This window comes from Artemia franciscana, chromosome 10, assembly GCF_032884065.1.
Source record: "Artemia franciscana chromosome 10, ASM3288406v1, whole genome shotgun sequence".
Taxonomy (NCBI): domain Eukaryota; kingdom Metazoa; phylum Arthropoda; class Branchiopoda; order Anostraca; family Artemiidae; genus Artemia; species Artemia franciscana.
Genome location: NC_088872.1, coordinates 35,621,434 through 35,647,029, shown reverse-complemented (window position 1 = coordinate 35,647,029; position 25,596 = coordinate 35,621,434). Strand labels below are relative to the sequence as shown.

The window sequence follows — 25,596 nt, the reverse complement described above, 5'->3', positions numbered from 1 at the left end:
ATTGCCTGGCACGCGTGTAAACCCAGATGCTTAGCTAGACACGCATGAGAACGAGGCTTAAAAAATGCACTTTCAATATCCTTAGTTATTATTAATGGAATCCTATTCTACTGAATCAGGTACTGTTCATCATGATTAAAGCAACTGATACGCAACTGCAAACGAAGGAATCAAGCCTATGATGGTATCGGTAGAATACGTTGATTGAATTCTAATCTACTTAATTAGGTACTTTTCATCATAATAAATCAATAAAGCACACTTTATTGAACAAACAGTGATTGTGGAACAAACAGTGAGCCTTCCACTAACTCTATTTCGGGTAGATCATGGGAAAAGAAAGATTTTCGGGGAGTTTTCGGGGATTCGGGGAACGACATTTTTTTTCGGGGATTTTTCTCGATTTTCGGGGAAATCCCCGAAAATTCGGGGACACTGGAAGCACTGCCTGAAAAGCAAAACAACTTCGTTCTGCCTTGCTAAATAGTGTACATCACGAAAAAAAACGCAAATAGCGCTGCAACGCAGCCTATAAAGCTGAAACGCACTGATCACATTACGACCGTTCCTTATATTTGTGCCATGACGAAGTATTCTTGATTAGTTCCAATTTCCTAATTCGGAAACCTTTTCTTTTTCGCGTAGTCATAATAAATGTTATCATTTATAAAATGTTATCATTTATCAATTTATAAAATGTTATCAGTTATCATAATAAATCAATAAAGCACACTTTATTGAACAAACAGTGATTGTGGAACAAACAGTGAGCCTTCCACTAACTCTATTTCGGGTAGATCATGGGAAAAGAAAGATTTTCGGGGAGTTTTCGGGGATTCGGGGAACGACATTTTTTTTCGGGGATTTGGTCTACAAACAACAATTCAGGAACAGCGGCAGTTTCAAACATCTAATGCAACTCAAAACATAAACTTTTGCTCTTCCACCGTAGACGTACATCACCAACATTCTGAAGCCTTAGCCTAGAATCGTATCAATACATACGTTGATTGAATTCTAATCTACTTAATTAGGAACTTTTCATCATAATAAATCAATAAAGCACACTTTTGAACAGTGGATGTTTCAAATATCTAATGCAACACAAAACAGAAACTTCTGCTACTAAAGACTAACTTTGATCACTCATATACACTCTTCAACTGTCGCAGATGCTCTTACCTCCTTTAGCCATTTTTCTAGTTCATGATCAACTACTAGTGATGAAGAATGCATATTCATCCTCTTCGTCCCGCATTTAGTACGGGAGATGGCAGATAAGGTCAGTGTCAACAATTTATTTTGTTTATCAGTCTTCACCTCTTTTAAAGTGCTGAAAAGACGTTCTGCAACAACATTCGAGAAAGGCAGTAAAAAGAAAAAGTAAATAACCTGCTTTAGATTTACAAACCTTGGACGACCACTTGGGGTAACAATGAAAAAACGAATCTACAATATTCTAAAATATTCTACCTTCGGAACATCAACAGAGCTTTGTTCACGCCATTCCGAGTCAATGGCAGCTCTAATACATAAAGGAGTGAAATACTTAACTGGAAGTGGTGCAAGACTAGAAAGATTGAGCTTAGCAGCATTCGAAGGCTCTACAAGACAGGACATCTCATACAAATCATCATCAAATACGAACCCGGTTTTGATCTGTGCAACTGCTTCCTTGTAAAATTTTCTTGCTGTCTGGTATACGTTCATCTCTTTATTATGGTCCACCTTAGGGTCGCGCTCTACAAGCTCTGAAATAGCGAGCTGGGCATTCAGTCCAAGATAAATATTTTGGATATCACCACAATAATTGTCATCATTTACATCAACATCTAGCGTAGTGGTTCTCAACCTTTTTTTCCCATGGACCCCTTTTCCCTTCTTTTTATCTTGGTGGACCCCTTCATAGCTATTGAACATAAGAACAATTTTTTATTCTTCACTAATATAAATTTTAAGGTTTTAATTATCAAACAAACAGCTTACGATTAAGCTTTATTTTTAAATGAAAACTAATTCAATACAAAAAAATATTCTAATATAATAATAATTATTATAATTATTATTCCTATCATTGTGATAATAACTACAATATTACAAGTTTCTACAAGTTTCTTCGATTGACAAGCAACTAAAGCTCATGGAGAGTAGAGCTCCTCAGGAAGTTTAATTCACTCCAACATTATTTATCTAACTGGATAAAAAAGCAGTTGAAATTAAATGTGTGATTAAAAAAAAGGAAAAGGCATGTTTATTCAATGAGATCCCTGTGGTTGATGCATCTCGACAAGTTTCTTTATATTTGGTTCTATCGATGTTAATGATAGTCGAGGATCACCCCTTTTCACAATGTCAAGTCTATTGCGAGCTTTTGATAAAGTTTGAGAAACACGACTAATCCCGCTTCAACAAGATAAGATGTAGGAAAAGCAATAACGTAGAACTGCGCTTTATCCCAGAGCAAAGGGTACTTTGTAGCAACATCATTTGTTTTTTATATATTGTACTTTCCATCTTTGACTTTTGCACACATTATTTCATCACTATGTAATTCGATGAGGGGCTCTTGCAAAGATAATTCTATTTCGTCAACATTAACTCCGAAAGGAATTGAAACCCAAATCAGTATATCTATTCCTATTAGGTCACTAAACCGATTCAAAATAATGTAAATTACAGTAGAAATTGAATTCTTAAAAATAAAGAGCGTTCTGAGTTGGTTTTCTTCATGGACCCCCAAAATATCATTGTGGACCCCCAATTTGTTGTGTTTTGCCTGTGGACCCCGGAAATATTACATGGACCCCTAGGGTCCATGTGGACCCCGGTTGAGAACCACTGATCTAGTGGATTCTTACATATTCTACCTCAAGAAAGTTCTTGGAGAGAGTTGCAACAAGTCTTTAACAAGTCAGATGGGCTCAAAGGACTGAATGTATCTATTTGACAATATCCCTACATGATTGTACCAACCCTGAAATTAAAATACACCCGCAGGATGTAAACTTCAAGCAACATGACGCAGAGACATTCCACAAGTCAGATGGGCTCAAAGGACTGACTGTATCTATTTGACAATATCCCTACATGATTGTACCAACCCTGACATTAAAATACACCCACAGGAAGTAAACTTCAGGCAACATGACAGTCAAGACAGTAAAGTATATGCTGTCATCATTGAACTTTACAAAGAGATAGTGCCTGAAAAATGTAGCATTTCCTACATTTTAAAAAAAAAGAAGAAGGACTTTTTGGCCATCTCTCCTGAAATCAAAAAAGAAGCAGCACTGGCTAAAAATTGACTTTAATAAATGGGTTGATGAAGAGGATGATGATTGTTCTGAAGATAAGGAATTTGAAGTGTCAAATCAACCAGGAGATACCCAAAAGCAATTAGGTCCCACTGTAGAAAATTCGGATGAACTTCTGGTTAGGCTCAATTAATCTACTTGGATTATGCTAGGGTTAAAAACCAGTATCCAATTGAGGAAAATTATGTTAAACAATGACCCTTGCTTCTTGTTACCAAACAGAAATTGAGAAAAATTGAATATTTTAATGAATAGCTTATCTAAAAGCTTAAGTTATGCATCAATTTGATTATTATTTAAATTGTCCAAGGTCAAATACTTGAAATTATTAGTTTACCTAAAACCTCTTTTTGGAAATAGCCTACCATCTATCCTATTTTGATGTATAGGCCTTTGTTCTTTCAGTTTTATTCACATATTAACAGAAAGCTGATTTTCTTCTGATTCTAAAAATGTTACTTTTATAGCTTGATATTTATTCCATAAATCACAATTATTAAACATATTTTTTTTTTCAATTGCTTGTCAAAACAGAGACCACATTTCAATCTATTCTGACAAATAGGTTGGGAAAAATTCACTAATAAGGCAGAGCCCTTGTTACTACCCTGACATTGCATCATGGTGTAGTAAAATAGGTGTGGTCCAAAGATCCATCTCTGTTTTTCTGGAATGCTAAAAAAAGGTCAGGACCTAGGTCTTGCAGAAATTATGAATTTTCCTGGATATCTGGGCCCTTTTTCATCAAAATATCAAACAAAATTTGTTTTTTAGCATTAGCCTCTCCCCCAAAAATAATTCTTGCACACATGTTTGCTGCTGTTAGGTAAAGTCTGGTGCAGAATCACATTTGTTTAGCCTAATGATACTGTTTCACTAGTAACATGGATGCAAAGGTGGAGTTTCTCAAGGATTAGTTTGTTTTTAATTTTTTTTTACCCTATTACCTCTTTGTTTTTTTCATAAAACAAAAGGTAAATCCAATATAATTGGTAAGTGTGAGGAATTTGATTCAAAATATAATTTTTTTTTAATACTAGTTTGCTTTCTTAAAGACAAACTTAGGGCCAAGGTTACCACTTGATATATCTTTAATGGTTTTTCCAAGCATATCAATTGTTGCCCTTGCAAACACACTCCTGACACATCCCCTCCCCTTATCAAAGCCAAACATAATCCAAGTCTATATGAACTTTGATGGCATTTTTGGTCTATATTTTTCTTACTTAGGCCTATTTCTCCTTAAATAACCTAATGGCTCAATATAAAATTGTGCCAATGTCAAAGTTACAAACAATCATCAAAGTGTTATGCATGTTCTATGTTTATATGCCTTAAGGGGAGGGGGTAGAAACAGGGCTGAATTAAGAATTGAATAGTCTGGCACTACCATTGTGTTATTATAAGGTTAAGTTTAGTAGAGGTTGTGCACAACAGAGCTGCCAACTTCAGAGTTGAAGGGGCTTTAAGAATTAAATAAAGTTACTTATTATTCACTTTAGCCTACATAAAACCAGTTGAACAGAAGGTGTTTAACACCCATTGTCTCAGATTTTGAGACACTCCTCTAAACTATAGACTATATTGAATAGATACTCAAATAGTACTGCTCTTTTGATGTTGTGGTATTGATTTCAGAGAGGCCAAGAACAAGACTAATAGGCTAAATTTGTTTTGTATATTTTTATTGTTTTTGTCTGGTTCTGTATATTCTCCAAAACCTCATCCATCATGCATTCATCTTCTGAAGCTAAGTGAAAGATAATCCTATTTGAACAAAAAGTGATAAGATAGAAACGATTCTTCCATATCTTTATGTCGAAAAAATGGTTAAATAAACACAGTTAAACAATAATGCGTTTTTTGCATTCTGTAATTTTCTGCTATGAATGTTGAGTAGATGTTTTTACTGGTATTCTGCAGTGTGGGTGATTCTGTAGATGTAGGTGGTAAAGTCCTATTGTGTGAAAAGCCTGTTGTACAAGTAGAATCACTACAGTACCTTGGCTTCCTTATTGATTCTAATCTCAAACTGCTTCAAGGGTAATGAGGCAGGTAACATTGTAGATGCAGTTTATTTTCCTTCTTTTGTAAATAGTCACATGAGGAGTATAAAACTTTCAATGAATTGTAAGTTTAAATTATGACCTGAAAAGGTTTTTTCAACACTATCTTTGGTTGTTCTCCATATCTGAGGCTTATAATATTACATAGAAAGCCCTCTATTAACCTTTGAAAAAATAAAAGGTTTTTCCTTTTTTGGTTTTAGTATGCTTGTATTGACTTAATAATTTGAAAACATGATCTAGGTTATTTGAGTGGGATTTTCAACTTTTTAGGGCATTTTTTCCAGTTTCAGACATAATGTTCTAACTTGATGACCAGATTTTGATTTCTTTCTCTGAACTTGGCCAAATATTGTAATTATTCTTAAAAATGCATAAATGAGGAGGAGGGAGTGTCATTGAGTTTGGGCTTCAGCTCTAAACTTACAAATAGTCTTTATTCTGGCTGGAGTTTAATTTTAATAAGATGTAGTCTTTAATCTAGGAATACACAAAAATCAGAAATAATTTGAAGATAAATTGAGAGGTATTGGGAAGAAACCAAAGCTTTGCAGATTCAAAAATTCCTATAGAAAAAAATTGAAAAGAATATTGTGGTGGTAGCAACTATCAAACAGTTCGTGGTAACGAACTGTAGTAAGGAGCAACCCGGCTCAATAGTAACCAAAACTCTAAAAAATGGAATTTTGATACCAATACATACATCAAAAGAATCGCATTTTAATGCTGATTTTAAATATATAAGTTTCATCAAGTTTAGTCTTACTCATCAAAAGTTACGAGCCTGAGAAAATTTGCGTTATTTTAGAAAATAGGGGGAAACGCCCCCCAGAAGTCATAGAATCTTGACGAAAATCACACCATCAGATTCAGCGTATCAGAGAACCCTACTGTAGAAGTTTCAAGCTCCTATCTACAAAAATGTGGAATTTTGTATTTTTTGCCAGAAGGCAGATCACGGATGCGTGTTTATTTGTTTTTTTTTTCCCAGGGGTGATTGTATCGACCCAGTTGTCCTAGAATGTTGCAAGAGGGCTCATTCTAACGGAAATGAAAAGTTCTAGTGCCCTTTTTAAATGACCACAAAATTGGAGGGCACCTAGGCCCCCTCCCACGCTAATTATTTCACCAAAGTCAACAGATCAAAATTCTGAGATAGCCATTTTATTCAGCGTAGTCAAAACACCTTATAACTATGTCTTTGGGGACGACTTACTCCCCCACAGTCCCCATGGGAGGGGCAACAAGTTACAAACTTTGACCAGTGCTTACATATAGTAATGGTTATTGGAAAGTGTACAGGCGTTTTCAGGAGGAGTTTTTGGTTGGGGGAGGGGTTGAGAATAGGGGGATATGCTGGGGAAACTTTCCATCGATAGTTTGTCATGGGGGAAGAAAATCTCCATGAAGGGAGCGCAGGATTTACTAGCATTATTTAAAAAAAAAAAGAAAAATAAATATGAAAAAGTTCTTTCAGCTGGAAGTAAGGAGCAGCATTAAAACTTAAAAAAAACAGAAATTATTACCCATTTAAGGGGCTCACCTCCTCCTAATACCTCGCTCTTTACGCTAAAGTATTTTTAGTAATTTCAACTATTTATTATACGGCTTTTGTGATTCTGGGGTCATTCTTAATGAATTGGGACAAAATTTAAGCTTTAGTGTTAAGAGCGAGGATCAGACAAGGGGGGAACCCCCTCATATATGTGATAAAAATATGAGAATACAAAAGTTCTTTACGTAAGCTAATTTATAAGTTACGTAAATCTTTTACTAATAAAAATATTCGTAAAAAATTAAAAATTCTAGTTGCCTTTTTAATTAACTAAAAAATCGGAGGGCAACTAGGCTTCCTCCCCCGCTCTTTTTTTCTCAAAATCATTCGATCAAAATTATGAGAAAGCCATTTAGCCAAAAAAAAATGCAAATTTTGTTTTAATTATTCCTCTGCGGAGAGCCAAAATCAAAACATGCATTGATTCAAAAGCGTCCAGAAATTAAATAAAAAAAACAAGTTTTTTTAACTGAAAGTAAGGAGCGACATTAAAACTTAAAACGACCAGAAATTACTTCGTATATGAAAGAGGCTGCTTCCTCATCAACGCCCGGCTCTTTACGCTAAAGTTTTTTACTGTTTTAAAAAGAAGAATTGAGAGAAAGAGTCAAACTTTAGCGTAAAGAGCGAGGCGTTGATGAGGAAGCAGCCTCTTTCATATACGAAGTAATTTCTGGTCGTTTTGAGTTTTAATGTCGCTCCTTACTTTCAGTTAAAAAAACTTGTTTTTTTTTATTTAATTATAATTGTAAGAAGGCTTGAATAGTGAACTAATAGTCTTTTTTTGGAAATTTTGGATGAAGTTTTATTATCTTACATAAAACGAGTGACTAGTAATGCGCACCTTTACTGTGCCAAGGAAATAAAATGCTAATCCCAAGAACCCCAGAAGTGCCCCTAAAATGTTCCAGTGACCAAATAATGGTGGGGGAAAAGAGAAAGAAAAAGAAGGCAAATGTGGGTATCAAGCACTTCGTGTTGGAATTAAAGAGTAACTTTTATCATTAACGAATCAGCTTTGTATTCCGACGATTTTTTTTTTCATTTTTTTGCTTTCCATTTGCAAAGGTAATTGGGTTGGGAAGTATTCAAGAGGAAGATTTTAAACGCCAGTATGAAGAATTTTGATGACGGAGATTTCAGTTGTAGAACTATTATGGTTTCAAGCATTTACAATGCAGAAAAGACAGTAAAATTGGATTTTGGTGCCATGAGGCATTTTATAATGGTGGCGTAATGAGGAAATTATAAAACGCGTGTAAATGCGAATATTAGATTTCAAATAGCATTAAACAGTTCTCTCTGATATTCTTATGCCCTATCAGTATTGGCGAAATAAAAGAAATAAAGGGAGACTTGTCAGTGTGTCCGGTTCTTTTTAAAGTTCCGAGTTTTTTTCCAGAAATAAACTTTTAGTATAAATTTAATTATAATTCCTGAATCAGCATTAACAGCCAGTTCTTTTTCCTGAGATTAATTCAAAAAACTTTTTTCCGCAAGACAAGATTTTCAAAGAAAAGTTAAGAGCTGCAGTAAGCCTAGCCTAGAATGAGCAAAAATAACGTCAAATAATTTAATAAAGTCAATTCTTTTAATAACAAAATAATAAAGTCAAGCAAAAATTAAAATGAGTAGGGCTGATGATTTTTTAAAGTAATTTTCGTTTGAAACCTTCATTGTCTTTTTACGCAATAATTCAGTAAGGCAGTTACACGATAAATGATTTGACAGCAAGCCAGTTCATGTGCTGTCATTCACATAATTGATGTTTGTAAGCAGTGACAAGAACCCCAAGACTCTGACTAATATTTCGGGGCTCTTTGCAATCAAAGGATACAATAGGTTTATGGATGAAGTGGGCATACGCACTCTGCACCTGAAGAAGTATAACACGTTGAATAAATTCCAGTTTTTTCTTGGTCAATTCTGTCCATTTAATATCCTTTAAAATTTACGTTAATATGAGTGGACCATCGTGTTTTTCGTCGAAAAATTATCGTCCAAAAATTCGTCACGACGTATAAAAAAATAATATAGTTGGGTAATCAACAAAACGAGGGTAATATCAGCCAGTGGACAGAAAAGAAGTGAAGAGGACAAAAGAAGATATTTCAGCAAGGACCTCCGCCAAGCCGTATTCAGTGGACACTGCTTGAGTTTACTTCAAAAGCTAGTTTTCCTTCTCTCTCTTTTTTTTTTTTAGCTTGGCGGAGGTACTCAATAATTAATCTAAGAGTGAACATCTTGTGGAGGCATCTTATACCATTCCAAAAACCACGTTGTTCTTCTCTTAAAACTTTATCTACATCTCTAATTCTAAAATGTGTAACCATACTAAGTAATTTGCCTCTCTACCTCTATAATTACCACGCTCATTCTTATCACCTTTCTCATGGAGGGGTTTAATTAGTGTTTTCCGAAAATCTCTAGATACTTCCTCTTTTTCGAAAATGATATTCACAATATTTAGAGACCATCTGTAACCTCACAACCACCATATTTAAAATCATCTTTTAATCCTTTTAGTACTGTCATTGATTCTTTGTAAGAAAAGAATTCTTTCTTCACATCCAAAGTGTCAACCAACTTTTTCACTTTACTCTATATCTTTTCCTACAACTCTATCACGTTTTAACACATTCTCAAAATGTTCTGCTCATGTCTCTTTCCTTATAATTAGTTGTGTCCCCGTCCCTATCTTTAACTGGGACAAGCCCAGGTTGACGACTCGCTCTAAATTTATTAGCAAGCCAGTACAATATTTAGCTATTATGCCTTCTAGCTACATCACCCAGATCCAGGGCAATTTTATCGATGACCTTTTTTGCCGTGCTAGTAGTTTCTTAATGCCTTTTATAGCCGTGCAAAACCGCCAACACTAGATTCTCTTCAGTTTACCTTGCATAATTTAGTCAAATTAATATACTTTCAACGTAACACCTTAAGATAGTATTTCTAAAAAAAATGTTATTCGCGATGCTTTTCTCAGACCACACTGCCCGTTCTATGACGAACAAACAAATTTTCAAATAGGGATGGATCTATTTATTTAGACAGTGAATAAACAGGTACAAAAGTGCAGATATTTTTATCACATATACAGCGATCATCATCAGTAAGATCTGATGACGAGCCCGATTTGAACACTTATTTGTTAGCCAAACTGGCAGGCTGAGAAAGAGCTTATTTTTATTGGAATAGAATCGCTAGAAAATAACTGAATAAAAAAACAAACAAAATAAAAATTTATGAATTATGTGTAAAAAATAATAGAAGCCTTGAAATATGGGAGGAAGAAAGGTCCTCCTAGGGATGTACCTCAGGGCCATATAGTCCTCGGTTGATTTTTTTCTTTTTTTTTGGGGGGGGGGGAGGGGGGGGGGGGTCCACGACAAACTTTAAAAAACGAATTTTTTAATATTCATTTTTAAAATTTTTCGAGTCGGTCTAATTTCGCGGGGAGGGGTTTCAAACCTCCTAACCCCCCTGGATGCGGCCTTGGTTTACCTGCTCTTTATAACCTTGACCATGCCTTAAAAACTGATTAAGAGCAAGAGAAAACAAATCGGAACAATACGTAAAATTTATTTTGGCACACATGTCTAAAATTCCATAGTAAAACGAACATAAACGGTTTAAAAAACACTCAAATGAAACTGAACAAACTTTATCAGAATATCAGCCAACCTTTTACTTCCTCTCAATTAAAACTTTTAAAAAAACCTTTTGTGGAATTTTATGCTTACACACGGAATTAAGAAAGAATTTCCCCCGTTTTTTCGCAATATGCATTTAGAACAAATACACATATTTAAGAAAATAAAGTAACTATCCTTTAAAACTCCCTCAATAACTTAAAATTTTTCGGTAAAATGGAATGAAGAATTTACAATCATCAAGGCGCATCTTACTTACAATGGCAAGTCGAAACAAAATGGTACAACAGTCTCTCGAGCTGTAAAAGACAGTAAAATCCCCTGAATGACAGTTTATTTTCTTTTTAGAAAGCACAAGTGTCTAAAAACTACAGTTTTTACGGAATGTGTACGCCTCGGGCCAGATTTAAAAGTATGACATTTATTATTGTGGCATTTTGAATAGGTAAATAATATTTTAATGCCTTTTTATTTATAATTGAGACAAAATGAAAGGTTTGAAAAGCGGATTAAACTTTTAATAGGACACTGAACTTTGCTAGAAAAGAAGAAAAAAGTTTCCTCCACATAATTGATGCACGTTGGAATATTTAACGACCTTTCATTCATCATTGCACAAAATGCGTTTTTTTTCTTATAAAACTCACTTTCTTATTAAAAGTTTAACCCGTTTTTCGTTTAAGAATCAGAGTAACCCGAAAAGTTCTATATTTCAGTTTTTGAGCCAAGAAATTAGGACTTCTTTCCTCAGCCAACTTCATACTAGGTGTAAATTTCAGCTTACTTGTCTATAAAACGTACGCATACAGGCCAAAAAAAGAACAAGATAGAATTTAATTGCTTTTAGGGATTTTCTCGTACATGTTTGAATACTAAGCTATAAAATGAACTATAATTTTTTTAAAAGCAATATTTTTTGCTTAATTATTTTACGAAGTTTTAGGTGTAAAAAAAACTGAATGTACTTTTCTACATAAGAAAGTTTTTCATCCAGAAATTCGCGTTATACATTTAATTGTAAAAAGAAGAAGTATAAGAGGGACGCGGATGTTAGCTTTCATCCTGAAAAAATCATTTATGTTTACCGCCCCTTTGTTAATTCCTAAAATTAACCTCAAATACGATGATATATTTAAATCCTATTCCTTTGCAATAGCTGTACATAAGTTACATAAGTAAAAGTAACAATCGAACACGCAAAAAAAAAGAAACAGTCACAAATCCTTATAAAATCACAAAGACAGATTTCTCAGATATAGTGTTAAAAATAATTTTTACAATTCAAAAGTGAATTAAATCTTCTCCTTCAGTGGTCTGGATAGGGGAGAGACGTTCCTTCATACCAGGCAACAAACTAATCCTAGAAGAGCGCCTTACACTGTGAATACTTGATTGACGTCCACTTCTACGTCTTTCTACGTTCTTAACTGGGGAACTCATTGGTGAAGGCACATATGTGACTGCTGAGGTATCTGCTCTCTGAATAAAAAAGAGGACAAATCATAACTTCGATATAAGTTGGGCCCAGCTCAATTTAATTTTTAGTCCTAGATGGGAAGTAAATATACCTCTTTCCCCCACATAGTTTGCTTATCAAATCAACATTAAAAATAAAACACTTGAATTAGTGGACAGAGTACATTGACCTTGAGGTATTATGCTTCAATCTTTCCAGGTTTCCCCGATCTCCTATAAAGGAAATGTGATTCTACAAAGGTTAATAATAGACAAATTTCGATTATGAAAAATTAAATTCCAAAAGAACGTGAATTAAGCCTACACCTTTTAGTTTAAAGTGCAATGTATAAAAACATTGCAGAAGATTTCGATCCCCTCCCACACCAAAATAAAAACCCGGACCAATACATGTGCTTATATCGTTTTTTTTTAGATTTTAATTATGAACGAATTATTGATGGGCAATTAAAAATCAAAAATACAAGCCAAAATGAATCAGCTTTAAGCTTTCAGCTTTGCGCAAGGTTATCATTAGATACAAAAAATAATTCTTAGATTAATCCTCCTAAGCATTAAAGGCACGTTTTCTACTCTGCTTTTGAAGGTCAACAGCCTGTATAGATGGAAAGACTTATTTTGGTATACCCATGCAATGGGCTATTGCTACCAAAAAAGAACAAACAAGAATAACCCCAAAAATACAAGGCAATATTCGCATTATGCCGAAAACAAGACTTAAAACATATCAAAATGTCGCTTTAGAAGATAAAAAACATGCCCTATAAAATATCTTCCAATAATCTAGGGATCCTAAAACCCGTCCTATAAAACCAATCTATCCGTCAAACAATCCCAACATTCATATCACTTAATATATTGTCGACGAAATTAGCATTTCCACCGTGTACAGCTGAGTACTCAGACATCAATTCCTTCAGTCCTTACTAAATAGCCATTAGGCGGACCTAATTTTCTTTGACATTATTACGCATTAGACACATAGAAAAACCTTCACTAGGACGAATCCTTCTCCGATGTTTCCTCTGTCCTCTATCGGGAGAGAGGTAGAACATAATGCCATAAACTATCTTAAATCTTTTTCATATATCTTGATTTCATTATCACTACGATAAAGCTACAAGGATGTTGAATCGTCAATATCACAGGTATTTTACAAATGTTGATTGCTTAAAACTGTTTTCATCCCCGTAGGTATTCCACCTATCTTAGGCCCCATTTCTTTCTCCTTATTCTAGAGCTCATTGAAATCTGAACTATTTAAGATTCTTTTTACCTCGGCTGCCCGAGGCCCATTCAGTCAATTTTTCCTTGCCTTGTTAAATGCGGCTTTGACAACCCGATCAGTAATGCTCTACTTAGTGTTTAGCGACAAGGCCTTAAATTTTGTTTTAAATCAGATCATTACAATTTTGCTGCTGTATTAATACCTTTCGATACATTAACCGTATTCTTTCTAATTCAGCCTATCTTTTGGTCCCTAGTAACATGCAAATCTTAGAACGAAAGCAATTTTGGAACTAAAAGCAAGTTAAAATAAATTATCCAAACTGTTAAACAAAAAGTTTCTTTTTAATTTTAAAATATATCCTCCTCTGAGTTCATCCTCCGCGAAAATTTTTGATCTCTCCTTACTTGGACTAGGTCAACGTACAGCCTCAAGAGCTCTATTTTTTGCATATCGGATTTTTGACGAATTAACCTGAACCAAGAACCAAGTTAACCTGAACCAAGTTTATATTTTTGTAGGTCCTTAAACTTAAATAAAGATTTGGTATGAGAAATCAAATTCAGCGACTAAACACTTGTGAAAATGCCCATTTCAAAAACCTACATTTCAATTCAAAACCATTGATGCAAAAAATTCAACAAGCCTGAACATGTGAATCTTTGATTAAAAAAAGAAAAACAAAATAATTATACCTGATCAAACCAAAGCCCTGGTTTAAGGAGGTAACTAAGTTCAGCCATTGATTCAGTAGTAGAAACCTCATTTTCTTTGTCATCACCAAAAGAGTTTTCTTTATCTTCCTCTTCTTTGTCGAAAGTTTCATTCGAAACTTCAACAGCTGGAGTGGAGGACAAACCAGGCTTTACGTTAGTTCCGTGTTCAACTTGGTCCTAAAAAAAGGAAATAAATAACAAGTTTCTTTTTTAATGAGAAACGTACCACGAGCCAAAAAAGAAGCTTGAATTTCATGAAAAAAATGTCTTCCAGCGGTTATACAGTAAACTGAAAATAAAAAGTAAATAGAAGCAAACGTTGGTGAACTTACAGTACTGCTCTTCAGAATACGAAAAATAAAAGCGTGAATTTAACACATTATCCCACCAAGCTTTTCCGTTTAAAGCTTACTTTAGTTGCATACACATTGCCACCTATGCACAGCTTAAATTAAATTATTGATCCTTCCAGGCATGAACAAAAGTTCGTGACAACAATTGTTAGCCACAAATGGAACATGGCAAGGATTCATGGATGGAGCGAACATGACAAGGATGATTCGCAAGCACAAGCTGAAGCTCATGGACCAAACTCGTATCAACTAGTATCTTTTACTCTACTGCTACTTCAGTATTATCAGCCAATCATGCTCATTACCACACAACGATTATGCTGAAAGCGTCAATTTTCAAGAGGAAAGCCCCCCCCCCCCCCCAAGTCATTCTTTTGTTCCTGCATATAAATAGTAAAAAATATTCAGTTTTTTAGAGAACACGTCAATTTCAGAGGTGATAAAAAAAAGTATACAATTTATATGGAATTCTACGTAATATATAAGTCTTTCTTAGACGAAAAACAGAACGATCTGACTTTTCTTTAGGTGATAATTCTCTCCTAAAAAACCTTATTGTTTTCTTAGTTTGTAGTAGCACGAGAAAATTAATAAGGTTCACAGTGACAAAACGGAACTTTAAAGAAGCAATGAAAAAAAAAAATCCAATCCCTAAACCGATTCGATCACCCAGTTTTGTTTTGAAAGTAAAAGGTTTCTATTCTAACACATACACACACTTCATTTTATATATACGAGTATCTATTTTCTCACAAAAAAAAAACTTTCCCGGATATAAACGAAAAAAAAAAAGATTCATCAACTATCACGCGATATCAATTCCCTTTACACTCAACAAAAGTTGATGTGCCATTGTCAAAACTTCCGGTTTCTCAGACATAAAACCAGCACTCTCATCCTAAAAAAAAAGGATAGGTGATGTTACTGTCTTTTTCATCAAGTTCAAATAAAGACTTTTCCAGTTGCATTTGACGCAATCATGTATTTGACATATACCGTACCAGTGTATTATTCTCAATTTCACAGGTAAACATACAAACGGGGCAGAGGAGTGATTTCAGACATTGATATCCAGTCTTCAGGGAAACTCTGCGGAGAAATTGAAAAATAGTACCATACAAATGAGCTTTTTCTTACCCTCCAGTATTAAATCCGTTAAGTTCTTTTTCAGAAGAGGCGGAGTGTATCCACAACGTGATAGCACAGTGGTCACCTCGACATATTTTGATTGATTTTTTTAGGTATAGCAAAAAGAGGGCTTGCGGCCAATTAAATGGGTCTCACAAAAAAGCATTAGTTATTAAACTAAATTAAATTTAAAATAAATTAATATTTGATGACCTGACATTATATTTCTTCTAAATCATCTAACCCGTTAAAAGAAGAAAATTTCTTTTCTTTTTGTACATTTCTTAGTTAAGACTACTTTATACTGTTTTTACACCCAATAATCCTCCACCTGCTTCAATAAGAAGAAATATATATATATATATATATATATATATATATATATATATATATATATATATATATATAGAATGCTTTAAGATTTTACCTTCTTGGGTGTAGACAGATGATAAGTTGGGGAAGAAAGTATTTCATCAAAACGGTTGTCAGCCTCTGCAGGTAAATGAACAACTGGAATTTCGTCTCTTTGCACTTCAACCTTGGTCTTCCTTTTTGGAGTCGCTTTATTCGAATTGTTTGGCGTAGCTCCTCCTAATCCAGAAGGAAAATAAAGCATTAAAAATGACTAGGGGAGTTTCACAGATTAAGTGCCTTATTAACTCACAGTATTCCAAAAATCTATATTTGAGAAATCAGTTCACACTCATGGGAGCCCACAGGGGGAAGGGGCTTGGTCTCCCTCAAAATCGAGGACTATACAATAATTTTGAGAAAACGGAGGTAAAGAGAGCAGAGTAGAGAGCCGTGGAAAAATTGTGTGTTGGCCCATGGTTGGCTGCCTGCCAACAGCATCGGCCACCGGCCACCAGCATCGCCCCCCCCCCCAAATAAATTTTCTGATAAGGCTCCTGGCCCGCCTATCCGTTTCCATATCTATCCCAGTAGAGATGGGAATGTAACATTTTATGTTACATAGAGAAATATTTTAATTAATTCCTAACCCTAATACTTTCTATATTTATCTCAAGGCTCATGGAGATTTAACAGTTTGGGTATTAAACTGTACTCTTTTAGGCGTATGCCCCCACCCTGCCTAAACAATGATTCCCCTCTTCAAGATAGCAGATACATAACTATATATCACTAAGGATAGTTTTGTAAAAAAAAAAGGTGAATCAACTTAGTTAAATCTCGTACTGCCACCATACAGCATTACTTCCTCTACAACTGGAAAGCATTAAAAACAATTTTTCTCAGTGCTTTTGAATCGATTAGCTTCAAAAATTTCTGAATCAATTGAAATTGGTCCTCTTTGAGGCAACGCTGCAGCTTGGTGCTATAAAATGAGAGAAAACAACAGTTACCCATGGCACAATCTTTAAGGTCATTTAAAAAGGAACTTTAATTAACGTTTAAATAAGCTCTCTCCCAATTTTCTACGACCTTTGATTTGATACAATCATTCCTGAAGAAACATTCCTGAAACTCTCTGAGGCAACGCTGCAGCTGGGTGCTATAAAATGAGAGAAAACAACAGTTACCCATGGCACAATCTTTAAGGTCATTTAAAAAGGAACTTTAATTAACGTTTAAATAAGCTCTCTCCCAATTTTCTACGACCTTTGATTTGATACAATCATTCCTGAAGAAACATTCCTGAAACTCTTTGAGGCAACGCTGCAGCTGGGTGCTATAAAATGAGAGAAAACAACAGTTACCCATGGCACAATCTTTAAGGTCATTTAAAAAGGAACTTTAATTAACTTTTAAATAAGCTATCTCCCAATTTTCTATGACCTATGATTTGATACAATCATTCATGTAAAACAACAACGAATAAATGAATAAACATACAACCACGATTTTTCTTCAAAAAAAAATTCTTCAAAATTTCTTCAAAAAGAGCTCTGAGACACGATATCCTTCTAAACATCAAATTTCATTGAGATCCGATCACCCGTTCGTAAGTTAAAAAAGCCTAGTTTTTTCTAATTTTTTAGAATTACCCCCCCCCCCCCCCCCAACTACCCCAAAGAGAGCGGATCCGTCCCGGTTATGTCAATCATGTATCTAGGACTTGTGCTTATTTTTCCCACCAAGTTTCACCCCAATCCCTTCACTTTAAGTGTTTTCCAAGATTTTAGGTTTCCCCTCCCAACTCCCCCCCCCAATGTCACCAGGCCGGTCGGGATTTAAAATAAGAGCTCTGAGACAAGATATCCTTCTAAATATCAAGCTCTGAAAAGGTCTTATTAGAATAAGAGCTCTGAGACACGATATCCTTCTAAATATCAAGTTTAATTGAGATCCGATCACCCGTTCATAAGTTAAAAATGCTTTAGTTTTTCTAATTTTTCAGAATTGACCCCCCCCCCCAACTACCCCAAAGAGAGCGGATCCGTTCCGGTTATGTCAATCATGTATCTAGGACTTGTGTTTATTTTTACCACCAAGTTTCATCCCGATCCCTCCACTCTAAGTGTTTTCCAAGTTTTAGGTTTCCCCCTCCCAAATCCCCCCACCAATGTCAGCAGATCCGGTCGGGATTTAAAATAACAGCTCTGAGACACGATATCCTTCTAAACATCAAATTTCATTAAGATCTGATCAACCGTTCGTAAATTAATAATACTTCAATTTTTCTATTTTTTTCCGAATTAACGGGCCCCCCAATCCCCCCCAGAGGATCAAACCGGGAAAACGACTATTTCTAATTTAAGCTGGTCCGGTCCCAGATACGCCTTCCAAACTTCATCGTCCTGGAAGTCCTAGCTTACCGGGAAGTGCCTAAAGTAGCAAAACCGGGACCGACAGAATTTGCGATTGGTATATGTCACTTGGTTAATACCTAGTGCTATAAAAAGTGAAAGCTGGGATATACAGATGATTAATAAATTATAGTAAGTACATATGTTTGATTATTTATATTAATTATTGATTTATAACCTGGCAAAGATTCTTTTTTTTGTCCAACATAATTTGTTCTTCACTTCTTCTACCCTATAGTTACTATTACCTACCCCAAATTAGGAATAAAACATTCCGACCCCAAATTTGAACAGCATAAATAGGGGCATACAGATCTAACCTTTAGGAGGCAGGGCTGCATGATCTCTTGAGCAAGTTTTCATTAATACTCCCATAGAAGGTGTTAAAATTAAAAAGAAAAACATTGTCCGTCAGAAGTAAAGTAATAGATATTAAATATGAGCCACCTCCCAACCCACCTTCTGTTTGAAGGAAAGTTTATACATTCCGTCGTGATTCAAATATCAACTATTGGTATCATTTAGAGGGAGATAGGACAGGAAGAGCAAATGGGAGAAAAGAGAGAGGAGAATATAAAATAAAAGAAGGCAATAGAGGGAGATGGCTTACCTAGACCTTTTCGACTGTATGTTTTGCGTACTGGTGTAACGTGAACAATGGGATCAGGTGCTGGACAGGCTTTCGCAAGATTATCTTCTTTAAGGGGTTTAAGTTCTTCGTCATTGTCATCGTCATTATGGAGAGGAGTCTCAACAGGTGGATCAAAGAGACCAACTTCAGGTTCTTCTTTCTTGGGATTACATTGACGTCGTCTTTGAGCGATAAAATCCTAACAAAATTGGCAAGTTAGAACCTCAGTTTTTTTATTAAAGCTGAAAATAACCTTTTACAAATGCTTTTAAATTGTCAGCACTACAAACTGTTTATATCATTGTTAAAAAGGAAAAGCAAAAACTTAAACAATAACAGCAATAATAATAGTAATTTATGATAAAACCGCTTACAAAATACAAGAAAAAAAAATGCAAATCACTCAAACAAAATAAACCCAAATAGCTTCGTAAGGAGCGACCCTGCTCAGTAGTAACTCTAAAAAACGGAATTTTTCTGACAATAGTTACATCAAAAGGATCGCATTTTAATGCAGATTTTAGATATACAAGTTTCATTAAGTTCAGACTTACCAGTCAAAAGTTACGAGCCTGAGAAAATTTGCCTTATTTTAGAAAATAGGGGGGAAACACCCATTTAAAGTCATAGAATCTTAACGAAAATCCCATCACCAGATTCAGCATATCAGAGAACCCAAGAGTAGACAGAACACTGTCCATACGAAGACAATGTGAGAAGCTAATCAGAACATTTGGTCTGGTACACTAAAATATTTAAGATGTATTTTAGATTTTTATATATAATTGGCCACCGGTACTGCAATAGCTGATAATATTTGATACGAACCATTACGTTTGCGAAGACCCCTTCATTTCCATATTGCAAAATTAATTCTGATACATAGGTTAATTTAAGGAAGTGTGTCAGCGTTTAATTTTTTTTTTCATTTCTGGCTGGAGGAAAAACTGAATGGGATCTAAATCATCGCAATGTTTTGCTTTTATTGCTGCTTATTTCGGTCTCAAGAAATGAAGATGAAGGTAAGAGGAAAAATGAAATTTCGCATCTTCTTTATTTTAATAAAAATTACAAAATGATTATAACCGTTAGATTATTTATTTGAAATTTTGCACCCCTAAGATTTCTGCAGCCAGGACAAGGGTCCCCTCTAAAACCATCTCTGGTACAAGAACAGCATTGGTGCGTTTATGTTAGGAAATGAGGCTAGTAGCTGATTTCGTATTGAACAAGGTGGATTGCGTTCTATCCTTATTCGTACGGATCACTTAGATGCACTTCACCATAAGGAACATGGCAAATGCTATGGGAGAGCACAGGATCAAAAAGGGAAGGTAGAACTCTCCTAGAATTCGATTGTGTTGTTGGTTTGACCATCCCAGACGACAATGTTAGCAAAAATGAATGTTTTTTTTTATAAAACTCTCCTAGAATTCGATTGTGTTGTTGGTTTGACCATCCCAGACGACAATGTTAGCAAAAATGAATGTTTTTTTTTGAGGTTCTAAGATTTTAGGGTGACAGAATGGGTTGGAAAATTAATGTTAAGAAGACTAAGTCGCTTAAACCGGGAATAAATGAAGGTGAAGACGTGATGTTTGGTAAAAAAAAAAGATCGACAAAGTAGATGACTTCACTTATTTGGCTAACATAATTAGAAAAAAAGGTGACTGCAGTGAGGATGTTCAAAGCAGAATAGCCATAGCACAGGGTGTTTTTTTTTCACAATTCAAAAAATTTTAGATTAGAAAGAAAAGTCTATACACCAATATTAGAGTACGGGAATCTACAGAAATGACAGTGGTAAGTACAGTTCCAAAACATGGGTGCTTTGGAACAAGGAGGAGGAATTATTCTAAGTTTTCCAAATGTCTGCGAACTAATTTGGGTACCTGTTTGACAGACCGTATTTTAAAATGTAACATGTACGAAAAATGTAGTTCCATACCGTTTATCAGGGCTATAGTGAGACAAAGGTGGAGATGGCTAGGATACATTTTGAAGATGAAGGATGACAGATTACCAAAGATCGTTCTACTCGACTATCCATCTTAGACCATGATTCCCAACATGGAGCACAGGCCTCACCGGTAAGATATGGGAATATTTTGGTGAGTCATGGAAGGGACCCTTCGACTGTCTATACTTTAGAGCCTTAATTTTTTTTAAATCAGATATTTTTCGTGTGAATGGCGTCAGATTCATATTCATTTAAAGAGCAAAAAAATAAAATGAAATAAAGATAGTATTGCATTGACGTTATACATCGTGTAAAAGTTGTTGTTTTCAGAAAATATTTTTCATTAGTGTAAAATATGCCCAGAGGACAACCCAAAAAAGATCACCAAGTTAATGGCCAGTTAAGCTTTCTTCAGGCGAATACACATAAGATTTTAATTAACAAAATTTAAGTATTACGAGAGGGGCATCAGGATTTGATAAATGCCTAGGTTGGACAAGGCTTAAAATCAGTTGGGAACCACTGATCTAGGGCCAACAAAAAGCAGTTGTCGTCCTCAAATGGGGTAGGATGAGGTCGTAAGAAAGGATATTAAAACCTTCAGAATAAGGCAACCATCCCAAATTTTTTCATTTTCTCAAAGTATTTCCTGATAATTTTTATTCGGTAGATCAAAACGGCACAAGGGTGTGCCTATTTTTCAACAAAAAAAAAATTAATTTTCAGCCACAATTTTTCAGCTTTAAAGCAAATTTTAGTTGACACACACAGTGTGTGTCAATTCTTCTTTTTATTAAAAACATTTTCTTAAAAACCAAATATGATCAGCCAAATCTGAACTTAGAATCATGGCCAACTCTAACCACAAAATGTTTGGATGACAATTTTGGGTTCTAGAAAGGCGAGATAAATAACTACGCACAAGGAAGAGGCACATTCTGTAAGATTTATCAATAGGATCCTCCTCTTTGGACTAAAATATGCAGATCCAAGATGTCAGATTTCCGATAAAATCTTCAAATTCCCAATATATATGAACTATTATCACCAACACCGGGGAACATATTGTGGAGTTCCACTTAGTAAGGTCTCCATTTCAACCCAAACTTCAAACTGGGCATTTTAAGTAAACGTTTCTAGATCTTTACTTCTCAATATATAGGGCAATTATTTCATCATGAATGGAAAAAATAAATGTTATCAAGTTGTCTTTTCTGGAATATTAAATACTGCTTTACATAGTTGTAAATGACTTTCTTTAAGAAATAGAAATGTGAAACAAACATATTGAATCATTTGGTTTTATCATATTTCTGGGCTATCGCAAAAAAAAAGAAAAAGAAAAAAAGATTCTATAAGGCACAAAAATATAATGGAATATAACTTACTTTTAAATTACTATTTCTTTTAACTGTCTCTTTCGCCACCTTTGAAATAGCTTTCTTGTTTCTTTTCTTCAGTTTCGGGGTTTTCGGTGTTTCCTTCCACTCATTTTCTTTTAATACTTCAAGTCTTTCCAGACGTTTATCCACTTCTTTAATCGTGATTTTGATCATTTCCCAAAAACCCTCTAAATCTTCAGCAGTAGTAATCCTTTTACTAGAATCAGTCTCAGACATTTTTAGGATGGACTCAAATTGAATAAAATGATCTTGAAGGACCATTTTTGTTTTGCCTATTGCAACACTGATCTCTCCCTTATGATCTTCAGGAATAAAATCGAAATCCTTATCTTCATTTAGAACTTTGTTCCATTTCTGTTTAGCTTCTTCAAGCCGTTTTTCTTCGTCTAAAAGCAACGTTCTGAAGTGCTCGATATCCTCCAGGCTGGCAGGTTTCAGAATCTTTGGGATGGGAGAGACTCTATCAATCTTACTTGCACAAGTTGATGGACTTTCAGGGGCAGATAACCCTCTTGTTTTCAGAATACTCTTTGGCTTAGAAGTTTCTACTACAGTTATAGAAAGAAGATCAGAACAGCTTACTTCAGCTGGTGATGAAGATCTTTCCTCTCTTATATTAGGAGTTTTATCTGTGGTTAATTTAGTAACTTCGTCTTTAGGCAAATCTCCGGAAATATTTTGCGTGGTTTTTTCAGTCTTCCTGTTATTCCTCGGCTTCTGCTTCCTCGGCGTATTTGTATATTGAGGATGCTTTTCTGAAGGAATTACTGAGGCTGTTTCTACAGCCATTTTTGCAGCACTTCTTGTGAGTCGTCTCCCAGGCGTCTCTGTTCCATTTTCACATGATTTTACTGGAGTTTTTTCTAGTTTTGCTCTGAACATGATGTTACCATGCTCGTCTGTCTCATTATTGGGCTTTAATATTTCCTCCGGTTGAATTTTCTCCAAGGCTACTTCATCATCAATCTGATCTGCAAAAGATCTTCTGGACAAGCGTTTTTGGCTTGCTCCGTTTCTACAGCTCCTCCTCAAAACCTGCCTATTTTTCAAAATAGGCGTGGCCTGATCTTTCTGCTGATTTGGAAAAGCATCTTCTGAGTAAATATTACAACTGCCTCCGCAGCTGTCATTTAAAGTTTGAGGAGCTCCAGGGGTTGAAATAAAGTTATGTTCAATGTCAAAAGATAGTTTCTGTATGCCTTCAAAAGTCAGGTTGTCCTTAGCTTTGTCCATACCTACTTTTATCGCTCTTTGGTAAGGAGTCTTGGCGACCTTAGTGTATTTATCTTCAGACTTGTTATTAGGTAATAAAAAAGAAATAGACTTGCGTTTTAAAGGAGAACAAAGGGTGGGCGAATACGCGACATTCTCCTCCTCTTTTACTGTGTCCAAACACGGAAGAGCGGAAACTTTAGGAGTTTTAACGAACATAGTCTCTCTTCTCTTTTTCTTTAGTACAGTTTCTGTTGATCCACTGTCATCTCCAATAAAGTCCCAGTTTGAGGGGTCAACAGTAGTGACCTGATTAGGCCAATTTAAGGAGTCTTCCATGTTTTCAATCCCTGGAGGGGCAGTAAAAACAAAGCCCCTAGGTGCGATATTTGAGGAATTTTTCTTATTATTAGTTGATCTCGGCCCTCTGGTGTTTTCTTTGGGAGCGACTCCTATAGCCTGAGACCTCGTCTGCATATGACTATGGTCATCTGAGAAGACAAATGGCTTGTGATGAACAACACCAACCACAAATGCTGGTTTCTTGTTTTTTCTTTCCATGTCTTTTTTTATTTTCTTCTGTTCTAGATATTTTTCGAGTCTTTCCTTACGTTTCTCAGCAGCAGTTTTTAAAACATTTGAGTTTGTTTGCCCCTGACTCTCATTTTTGATGGATCGGAGCTTGTCTCGTTGTTGTTCTCGCTGCTGTGTCCGTGAATTAGCAGCTTCGGATCTGGCAATGGTACGTCTTGTTTCGTTAGAGTCTCTTCCAGAAGATCTTGTCCTCAAAGTTCTTGTAGACATCTTCATAAAATAAAAAAGGTTAGTAAAACACAAAAGGTTTAATTTATATAGACAATAACGCACAGACATAGGTGTTAATAAAAGAGGTGTATAAAAACTGAACACTATAATGAAAGCAAGTAGCCTTACTCATGGATAGAATTAATGTATATCTAAGACGCAGAGAGAGAAAGAGAGATATCAAAAAGAGAGAGAAAGAAAAAGAAACAGAGATACGAGCAATTTACGTTTTTGGTTGAAGTTCAATTTTTTTTTCTTTTCCCAAATGGAAAATAATCAAACTTAGGCATTTTTAAAGTAAACTGTCATGCAACAATCTACACATAACGCTCTGAAAAAATAAAACAATATCACTGGAAATTGTTAAGCATTAAAATAATTTTGCCGCATCTTTGTCTTAAAGATTCCACCCAGGGAATTACTGGTTATTAATTTTCTACTATGTTGGGTTTCCTCGATAGAGCTTTATCTTATTCTATGCAAAGCACCAAAAAAGAGAAGATACTTGACCCAGTCCAAAATTACACCAAGTTATGTTTTAGAGAAGTAGTCGGCACCTGTTTCTGATTGTTGTGATTTTGTTTTGTTTGTGTCAGACGAATTAGTGTCTTGTGCTTTTTGTTTTGTTTTTCATTTTATGCTCCATCTATTTTTCCATTGATGGGTATTAAATACATTCATTCAATATGTTATAATTTCTAGGGAGTAGTTTTGAATTACCCAAATTATGCTTATTTTCTGAAAATCTATTTTTTGAAAATCTGAAAAAAATTTATTCATAAGAATTTGCTGCTACCCATAGCAAAAATGATGTTTCATAAATGACGCTCGGATTTTTTTTTCGGCTTTTCGTTTTTAATTTATCTTTATTAAAAGTTTGACATATATTTTTCGAAAGGTGGTCCATTTTCGGTAAAAATTGAGAGGATAAAGGATCAAAATAAATTAAAATGCTATAATTTTTTCATTTCTTATGAATAAGTCGGTTTTACTACCAACTTTAAAGATACATAATGACAAGAGGAGTATGAAATAAGAAATATAATATAAGGACCATGGCCTACTTATATAGCATATATAGCCATAAATGTAGCATAAATATAGCCTATTTATATAGCATGAATAACCCTCGGCAACAAAAATTCTGAATCATTTTGTGTATAGACAGATAAAGATTTGGAATATTGTCTCCCTTTATAATAGAATTACTTATCCGTGGGGACAAACATAACAAATTCTTTAAAAAACAGCAAAAGTAGGGCTGGAGCATGTACTTTTTAAAAACTAAAATTGATAATTTTTGACAAAACGGATTACGAAAAAAAC

At 34.8% G+C, this 25,596-nt stretch overlaps 1 protein-coding gene across 1 annotated transcript in view; it reads right to left on the bottom strand.

Moving 5' to 3' along the window:
• Positions 1-10,500: 10,500 nt before the first annotated feature.
• LOC136032460 (uncharacterized) overlaps positions 10,501-25,596 on the bottom strand; it is a 35,273-nt gene continuing 20,177 nt past the window's right edge. Inside the window, exons 3-7 of the mRNA XM_065712771.1 lie at positions 22,240-24,270; positions 18,871-19,090; positions 15,920-16,083; positions 13,991-14,188; positions 10,501-12,070 (exon numbers count right to left, since the gene is read on the bottom strand). Of these exons, the coding sequence (XP_065568843.1) occupies positions 11,873-12,070; positions 13,991-14,188; positions 15,920-16,083; positions 18,871-19,090; positions 22,240-24,270 (2,811 nt within the window). The 3' untranslated portion in view covers positions 10,501-11,872. The remainder of the gene's footprint in view (positions 12,071-13,990; positions 14,189-15,919; positions 16,084-18,870; positions 19,091-22,239; positions 24,271-25,596) is intronic.